The 10225-nt window shown below is 36.6% G+C and overlaps 1 protein-coding gene across 1 annotated transcript; it reads right to left on the reverse strand.

The window, feature by feature from the left end:
* Nucleotides 1-4185: 4185 nt before the first annotated feature.
* LOC117319890 lies at nucleotides 4186-6959 on the reverse strand. The gene has a single exon (XM_033874604.1). It carries the CDS (start codon nucleotides 6957-6959, stop codon nucleotides 4644-4646), a length of 2316 nt encoding a protein of 771 aa, XP_033730495.1. The 3' UTR covers nucleotides 4186-4643.
* Nucleotides 6960-10225: the final 3266 nt, after the last annotated feature.

Consider the following 10225-nt stretch of genomic DNA (forward strand, 5'->3'; position numbering starts at 1 on the left):
TCTAGGGTGACAGTACTTCAAAATGTAGTTATCGTTTTTTGAAAATAAAATACTCACTTGGAGGTAGTTTTTTTTTTATCAGAAAACGCCGAAATTGCGTTGACCGGTCCTTTCAAAATGTCGCCGTCTTTTGAAGCGTCACTTTGCAAGGACACGTCAAAGGTTTAACTACTGATCCCCGCGATTTTGGCACAAACATTTCTTTCTGTCAATTTCATTTTTCCGTACATATATTATGTCATACTAGTGAAACATATGCTATACTTCAATGCAAACAAGTCTAAAATTACCTTTCGGGTCTTCGGACTTTAGAGCATTCGGAATATAGGGCGGTCACCATGTCAGTCCTACAAATTTGTGAAAATTTGAATCAAATTCTTACATTTGTCTTGCTTCAAACTTCATGTAAACCACGTAAAAACGTGCCGTCGAAAAACTTTTTTTCAACTGTAACGGTAAGATTATAAGGCCACGATTAATAATTTATCAAAATAAACATCACTGCCGGAATAAAATACCGCAGGATGATTCTATGACAGATGTCATGCATATACCACAACTCAAATGATTTCCCGCCAGTGGAACGCTCCATTCATACACACGTGAAAAGTGTTAACCCTGACAAAAATCTATTTATCATGATTAGCTTACACCTGTAGGCGTACATCTTCTTAATCCAATGATTAACGTCTTGATTATTTATCTACTAGGGGACTGTACCATGCACGTAATATCAGAACCTTTCAATACCGATATGGAGTTATACACAGTAGAGTACTACACAGTAGTGTTAGACATAGTAGAGTTAGATAAGTAGAGATAGTAGAGTAAGATATAGTAGAGAGTTAAACACAGTAGAGTTTTAGTAGAGTTATAAGCAGCAGAGTTAGATACATTAGGGTTAGATACAGTAAAGTTAGGTACAGTAGAGTTAGAAAAAGTAGAGTTATATACAATAGAGATTTAGATACAGTAGAGAGTTAGATACAGTAGAGTTAGATACAGAAGAGAGTTAGATACAGTAGAGTTATATACAGTAGAGTTAGATACAGTAGAGAGTTAGATACATTAGAGAGTTAGATGCAGTAGAGTTAGACACAGTAGAAAGGTAGATACAATAGAGATTTATATACAGTAGAGTTAGATACACTAGAGATTTAGATACAGTAGGGTTAGATACAGTAGAGTTAGATACAGTAGAGTTATATACAGTATAGTTAGACACAGTAGAGTTAGATACAGTATAGTTAGATACAGTAGAGTTACCGTAGATTTAGAAAAAATCGAGTTCGATACAATAAAGTTAGATACAGTAAAGTAAGATACAGTAATTTTGACACAGTAGAGTTACATACAGTAGAGTTAGATAAGTTGAGTTAGATACGGTAGAGAGTTAGATACAATTGAGAGTTAGATACAGGAGAGTTAGATACAGGAGAGTTAGATACAGTAAAGTTAAATACAGTGGAGTTAGATACAATTCTGAGTTAGATACAGGAGAGTTAGATACAGGAGAGTTAGATACAGTAAAGTTAAATACAGTGGAGTTAGATACACAAGAGTTAGATACACTAGAGTTACAGTAGAGCTAGATACACTAGAGTTACATTAGAGTTAGATACACTAGTTATAGTAGAGTTAGATGCACTAGAGTTACAGTAGAGCTAGATACACTAGAGTTACATTAGAGTTAGATACACACTAGAGTTACAGTAGAGTTAAATACACTAGAGTTACAGTAGAGTTAGATACACTAGAGTTACAGTAGTTACAGTAAAGTTACAGTAGAGTTAGATACACTAGTTACAGTAGAGTTACAGTAGAGTTAGATACACTACAGTTACAGTAGAGTTAGATACGTTAGTTACAGTAGAGTTATATACAGTAGGCTTTGTTACAGTAGAGAGTTAGATACACTAGTTACAGTAGAGAGATAGATACAGTAGAGTTAGACACAGTAGAAAGGTAGATACAATAGAGATTTATATACAGTAGAGTTAGATACACTAGAGATTTAGATACAGTAGGGTTAGATACAGTAGAGTTAGATACAGTAGAGTTATATACAGTAACGTTACAGTAGAGTTAGAAAAAATCGAGTTCGATACAATAAAGTTAGATACAGTAAAGTAAGATACAGTAATTTTGACACAGTAGAGTTACATACAGTAGAGTTAGATAAGTTGAGTTAGATACGTAGAGAGTTAGATACAATTGAGAGTTAGATACAGGAGAGTTAGATACAGTAAAGTTAAATACAGTGGAGTTAGATACAATTGAGAGTTAGATACAGGAGAGTTAGATACAGTAAAGTTAAATACAGTGGAGTTAGATAGATACACAAGAGTTAGATACACTAGAGTTACAGTAGAGTTAGATACACTAGTTATAGTAGAGTTAGATACACTAGAGTTACAGTAGAGTTAGATACACTAGAGTTACATTAGAGTTAGATACACACTAGAGTTACAGTAGAGTTAAATACACTAGAGTTACAGTAGAGTTAGATACACTAGAGGTGCAGTAGAGTTACAGAAGAGTTGCAATAGAGTTAGATACACTAGTTACAGTAGAGTTACAGTAGAGTTAGATACACTAGAGTTACAGTAGAGTTAGATACGCTAGTTACAGTAGAGTTAGATACAGTAGGCTTTGTTGCAGTAGAGAGTTAGATACAGTAGAGTAATACACAGTAGTGTTAGACATAGTAGAGTTAGATAAGTAGAGATAGTAGAGTAAGATATAGTAGAGTTAGATACACTAGAGTTACAGTAGAGTAAGATACACTAGAGTTACATTAGAGTTAGATACACTAGAGTTACAGTAGAGTTAGATACACTAGAGTTACAGTAGAGTTAGATACACTAGAGTTACAGTAGAGTTAGATACAGTAGGCTTTGTTACAGTAGAGAGTTAGATACACTAGTTACAGTAGAGAGTTAGATACAGTAGGCTTTGTGACAGTAGAGAGTTAGATACAGTAGAGTTACAGTAGAGTTAGATACACTAGAGTTACAGTAGAGTTAGATACACTAGAGTTACAGTAGAGTAAGATACACTAGAGTTACAGTAGAGTTAGATACACTAGTTATAGTAGAGTTAGATACAGTAGGCTTTGTTACAGTAGAGAGTTAGATACAGTTGAGTTAGATACAGTCGAGTTAAATAGAGACGAGGTATATACAGTAGAGATACAGTTACAGTTGAGACAAAAAGGAATTCACTCGCACCATACAACTGGTTCGTCCTTCTAGGCCTGGTCGGGTGTGTTAAGTGCCAAACGTGTTCATACCCAGAGGGCGACTTAGAACAAAGATCGAACATGAAACAACAGGTAGGATTTTTGAGGATTATACACATGTGGGATAATATAAAATTGCGGACTATTTTACTCGACCGACTAGACATGCACAATCCGGAACTCCTCGGGCTTTTCCCCATTTGGACTTGCACAAGCTTCGAGACATTAATATCTAGGCCGACATTTTTAATTATTAAAAAAACAACAAACAAACAAATTGAAATATAAGGATAAGGATTCATGACCCCATGAAATCGACCAAATCAAGATTCAATCCTTAATTGACATTTCTCTTCGTGACAACAGAAGAATCTGAAAAATACAATATTCAATTGTCACTGATTATGTTTGGTCAGCACGTTTTCTTCTGTACACATTACTTCAGACAATATTGGGGGAATGAACACTATTATTGTATCCTTGGTGTGTTTACCTTGGTTCCTCCTGTGTTATATTAGTTGTGCTGATTGTCCATTGATTCTTGATCACAATCATCAATAAACAATACAACAATTACTAACACTGAGTACACAGCAGTATATATATATATACAGGAGTTATGTAAGGATAGAATTTTGGTATAAAGGACCCACTCCTCCTCTTAAAATCTTACCCAATTGTTACATGTGTAAAAAATGATATACATAAAGATTTATATGGACATTGTTCTTATATCTGAATATAGGGTTATAAAAATTACAATACCTTTTACCCTGCTATATAAATATATCCTTTCCGACATCACAATTATAACTATATTTGAATACTATCAATGCTATCTACAGTGTTCCTTGACAGTCATGCAAAATCTTCACATCATCTGTTTAGGATCAGCAAATACTGCCCATGTAAAGTTATCCGAAGATACAATCCATTACATTTGAAATCATGTTGCTATACCATCCCGACAGAGTGAAACAAGGGAGGTAACTCTGATATCTCATACGCCACACAACGTTTCCGAAAGACTCATTTTCTGCACCATTACTATCGAAAACAACACTGCTCCGTTATTTATGTCACACCTATGTAGTGCCCACCAACTTTCACCTAATTACCATCAGTTGATCTATGCTATGTCATACACTTCGTATCCCGTTCTATATCCATACACACATGTTCATGATTCTGAGAAATATCTCTCGAATATTTAAGCAAAACATGAGGGACCTGCAGAACGATTCCCAAATTGTACTTTATATGATCAACTTTCTTTGTCAGTCCCCGTTCGTGATTTTTTCAAAATCTGTATTAAGGAGACATTTACATTCGAAAATGATCTAGCAAAAAATAAACAGAGCAAAACGCTCTGTATATTGAACGTTTGCCAAAGTCTCCGCTGTTACATGTATTTTATTTCGTAGAATGAGACTGATCCTCTGTTATTAGCTATGGCCAATACTTTCTGGTCCGTGCTGACGCTCATCGAATACTTTACCTCGACGTTATTATATCGCTGTATCGTAACGTCACCGCTCAAAACTTTGAGTACATAGCCCGAGTACGATGTCATAATTACGTCCCCGGTTGACGTGTCAAGTATGAGAACACTTTTCAAGCTGGGAATTGTGGCGATTCCTTGAGGTTCTCTAAGTGTGTTATATTCACGACGCCGCACAATGGTAGGACGTGGCTTCCCTCTGTCTGCAGTGTCGTAAAAGATGGCTTCCTTATTACGTACATCGCAAAGTGCTAGAAATCTGGACTGAGACAAAGTAAGGTTCCTGGAAACTGACATAGGTTTCTTTAAGTCAATTTGCTTTACGGTATATCCTTGCATAGTTACTATTTCAATTCTTGCTGCAGAGAATGGCGGCCCCCTTCCACAAATGAGTCTCCCATTACTTTTACAATATCCTACACTTAAATACTTTCCAGTTTTCATCGTCCTCTGTAGCTTTGCTGGACTGGCACCGGGTGTGGACGAGAATTCAACGAAGAGTAAGCTTCCTTCTTTTGGAGCGGCCACGACACACACTGTATCAGATACTCCGGCAACATCGTACGGTTCCGTGCTACAGTCAAACTGGTCAACTACACCATTGAAGCCATCATCAGCCATACGCTGAAGACGACGGTTGTTTTGGTCAGCTACGATAACATATCTGCCGAGAGTTGCAATACTTACCAAGTAAGGAGCATTATCATCGTTATCTGTTTTCGTTTCTACTTTTGCTATGTAATTCAACATGGTGATAGTTCGGACGTTCGGAGAAATTGGTGTTCGGTCAAGTCTTGCTATGGTATCAGAAGACAAAGGAGAGGAATCTTCCATGTACAACGGAGGTGCAGTTGGTTGTATATGGGACATCTGTGCACAAGACGAGGGGTTCGGCGACTGGGAGCCAACATGAGGGGGATATGGATGTTGGATAGGCGTGTGTCTGTTGTCATAGGCTGGTAATGGTGGCGCAGATGCTGATGGTCTGCGGCGCACAAGCGACGAGTGCCAAGGACGCGGCCTTTGTATAAAGGACTGTCTGGTCACAGCCCTGTAAGACGGTGGTGGCTCCTCCTCTCCGTCGTCGGGAGGAGGAGGTGGCACAATTTCTTCCCGAGCGTTTTGGCTGATCTGTGCAGCTGGCGACCTGTCAGGCCGTGTCTGTGCAGAGTTCGGTTCAGTAGATACTTGCTGATCAGCCTCGGCCACTTCATCGAATGTGGCAGCTGAAGCATCCCTATGACAACAATGAATTACTTCAATCTTCACAATATCTGTATCTGTCATTTTGTCCTCCAACTCAGTGTTGATCATGAATCTAACATTGTAACTCGTATCGGCATCTGATTGCAGTTTCGACAACATTGTTTTAAATACTTCGAAATCGTTTCCCAAATGATTTGTTATCACCAAATTTTCGGCTGCATTTGTAGAACTGCGTTTTTGTAAAGCATGTGCAAGTCTTTGTCGAGATTTTACGGAGGATGACATATTTGTACAAACCACAGCGTCGCGCTCCAAGTGTGTTTTCTCATTCTCCCTGAGTTTGTTCGCATTTTCAAGTACTTTCCGTTCTTGCTCCTCCAGATATTTTACAACTTTTTCTTTCAGTTCTGAATAATACGACTTAATAGTTTCATCATGCACTACAGAATCCAGAAATATATTGCCTAACTTAGAATTCAGACTGTTGTAGACAGTTTCTGTTTCAGAAAGAAAATTTGTTAGTTCTTCAGAGACTTCCTTAGTTTTAGTAAATGCTTCCATGCGCATGTCTTTGTCAATTTTACGTAAGCGGAAGTCACAACGGCCATGGATCTCTAGTCTGCATTGTTCGCATGCAAGCGTGTTACAACCTGAACAAAAGAAATCAGATAGTTTGCCATCGTGAATTATGCATGGTGCCCTATTAATTCCATCGGCATTGTATGCAGGTTCAGGTTCCTCGCCGTCCTGAAAAAATCTACGGACATCTCGTTGCAAATCATCTTCTTGTAGTATCAGTAATGAATCCTGGGAAATAACTTCTTCCTCTTCACCTGGCGAGTGTTTATAGTCACACACTGGACATGGAAACGAGACTTTACCGAAGTATTCCGTAATGTAAACTACCAGACATTCATGACAGAAGACATGTTGGCATTTGAGTTTCTTTGGATAGGTAATGGGTTCTTCACATAACCCACATTTGTAGAAGTCTCTGAGTATCTCTTCCATGGTGTACAAGCTTTATCGCAATATAAAGTTACATATCAGCGTTTTGTAGCATACTGACCATGACCTTGAATCTGCAAAACAAAGGAAGAAAATATTCAAATTCACTGTAACAAATTCAGTTCTGGTTAATTCGTAACCTGTTCATTGGACTGACAATGGACATTCATGTACGTATCCCGGGGATTTCATAGTTCTGTTTCTATATTTTATTTCCTTTTCGGTTGTTCAAGCTTAATTAAATTAAAGCTCTAAAATGTGTTTCCACATTCAGCTTAAAATCTTGAGACCTATATACATGTATATGCTGCAGCATACGTTCTGCTAAGTTTTACGTGTACTTCAGTCATTTTATTCGTTTTACTATTGAAATCACACAATTATTCTGCCGATTTGATTCCAACGTAACATTTTGAGGGATTTTTTGACACAACACCGCTACGAATTCGTAAAGTCAGAGGAACGATTTCGCAATATTTCTAATGGACGCGAGTTGCAGCTTATTAATCAAAGGACAGAATAGCAAATCTTATAGCTTTTACAAATACATGTATCAATAGAGTAGTATATCTTCGACACTATGGAGACAATTTTTGAAGTTGCAATTACTACAGGTTTCATAATCGACCGTGAATCGCATATTCTATCAGACCTTTGGAATAAGGTCTGAAGAAATGGACTCATTTGACTTCATTTGCCTTAAAAGTGTATCATGTTAAATCATCTTCATAAAGTTAAAAATTGAATAAAGTCAAAAACACAACGTTGTATGGAAATGGTCTGTATGGAAATGGTCTAACAGAATGAGCATAGTATTGCCCTTGGTTATTCAGTGTTTTTATTCTGAAGATACTACGACGGAAAGGCCGAGTGGTTTTCGGATTGGGTCACAATTATTATACATTTTGTATATGAACAAGACTTGTTTACATTTTTTTTCTTTTTTTAGATATCAACCAATAATTATTGCAGTCAGTTTTGATTTTAGTAATAAATAGTAAGTGTTAGTCTTCTAACAAACTCCTTAAAATATCACGTTTTAAATCTGTTTCCCCTGGTAATTTTTTTTAACATTATAGTAGAACATGTGTATTTGAGAAACGTTTTGGATCTTCATCAAAAGGAAATCAATCAGTGATCGGAAGCCAAGTAACTACTGCAAACGTAAGTAATACTTCAACAGTAATTTTGTTTTGCGTTTGTGTGGAATTATGAACTGACTTATTGATATTCTGATGAATGATACCATGTATTAAACTGTTTGATAAACATCTCAATTATTTTAATTAATGTTATACCTTAGTAATGCAATAAAATCGTAACTTGTTAAAATAAAGCTAATTAATGTATAGTGTTCAGAATTAGCAATATATTTATCAAGTCAAACCCTTTGAATAAATTAGGAAACGTAATTCAATCTCATAAAAGTAAACAGGATAAAGGTAAGGGTAAGGTCATTTGCTATCGAACCGGGGTTAACTTACATGTCTTTGCCATTCTGACATCGCATACATTTTCATCGTAGTAGAATTAATAAACGGTTATATGTGGGTGTTTGTAATCATCTATTAATAATGACTTTAAGCATGGAATCATTTTTTGGGGTTGGGGGATACTTTCTCTCTTTTTCTTCGTGAACCTACGGAAAGACACATTGACAGATGCCAAACATCGATTTGTATGTAGATTGTATATAAGTGTACACATGTTAGCAATGACAGGCATACGCAAGTTACGGCACTTTCCCATTCTGCCCCGTGTTAAATAGGTCAATGTTGAATTCCATGTTTACCAGCTATAATTGTCTGGTCTTTCTATTTTCACTACACAGTAATCACAATAAAGTATGTTCTACTTGTCTTTCATATGATTATTACGTTTATCGATGTTTTCTTCAGCAAAAACGCCTTTATTCATAGCCTCCCTCGGCGTAAAAATGGCGTCATCGCTGCCATTTTGGTAGCGATGTGACAGCAAAAGACGCCTAAAATATATATAAAGACACGTGTGAATCGAAATCAATTGTGTGTTTTGACTAATAGGAATGCAAAGCAATATCTAAACATGTGGTAAACCAGAAAAGAAAACAGAAACTGGAACGGAGAGACGAGGTACCGATAAAATCGTTAATATTTCCTTACTTACCCCTTTGTGACACCCCCTTGACAGTGATATTATGAAACCTGGGGCACTTTTCTTTCAGAAAACATAACTGTCAAAACTTTAGAATGAAGCGCAACCGTGCGCAGGGTCAAAGAAGATGAGTATCCCACACTGAAATGTAATGCGCCATGATTTTCGAAGGGGGATAACTCTAATCTAGTAGTCGTAGTTTACTACTTATGGAATATATAAACGTACAGTAAGCCTATTAATCAAGCGTTTTTACACAAAAAAGTCGTCAATTTGAGTGGAGATCACTAGTTTTAATGGACGGTAATAATACAAAAGTATGTTCTTTAATTTAAATGTAAATTCAGATTGCACTTGACTCATTTTTTTCACAAAGAAATCAATTCAATAATCAAATATATTTCCATTTTCATAATTATAAATTATAGATATTATAAATTATATTCCTTATTCAAATGCAGTCTTATTATTACCAAAAATGATTCAAACTGATATGATTTAGTTATTTGTGCTAAAACACTTAGTTCGTAAATTTATTTCACCATCAGTTTTACATGATAACCACCAGCATTAAAACTATGTCGTTTATCTTTTTAGGTCACCTGAGATGAAGTCTCAAGTGACCTATTCTAATCGCCTTTTGTCCGTCGTCGTCCTTCGTGCGTCCGTAAACTTCAATGAAATTTGGCAGAAAGTTTCTATGGCTGAAGGTCAACCAAAATTGTGAATTATATGGTCCCAAGCCCCCAGGGGCCTGAGGGGTGGGGCCAAAAAGGGTCAAATTGACTAAAACTTCAAAAATCTTCTTCTCTACTCTCAGATATGGTAGAATCAAATACTCTTCATAGATGGAAGGGTCTTAAGGTGCTTTACCAAAATTGTGAATTTCATGACCCTGGGGTCTCACGTTTGCCCCTGGGGAGGGGGTAAACTTTACTATAGTTTATATAGGGAAAATCCACATTTTTTGACTATTATTTGTTGGATTTGTATTGGAATTCATTCTAACTTGGTTCAAATTATCATCATGGGATTACAGTTTGATGTTATGTACATGTTGGCCCTAGTTGACCCTCAGGGGCTGGTGGGCGGGCCAAAAAGGGTCAAATTGACAAAATTTCAAAATCTCTCTCTAC

The sequence above is a fragment of the Pecten maximus genome, unplaced genomic scaffold, assembly GCF_902652985.1.
Source record: "Pecten maximus unplaced genomic scaffold, xPecMax1.1, whole genome shotgun sequence".
Taxonomy (NCBI): Eukaryota; Metazoa; Mollusca; class Bivalvia; order Pectinida; family Pectinidae; genus Pecten; species Pecten maximus.

What these genes read in the sequence shown, in the direction of transcription:
- LOC117319890 (XM_033874604.1), bottom strand. Translation starts at nt 6,959, where the DNA reads ATGGAAGAGATACTCAGAGACTTCTACAAATGTGGGTTATGTGAAGAA.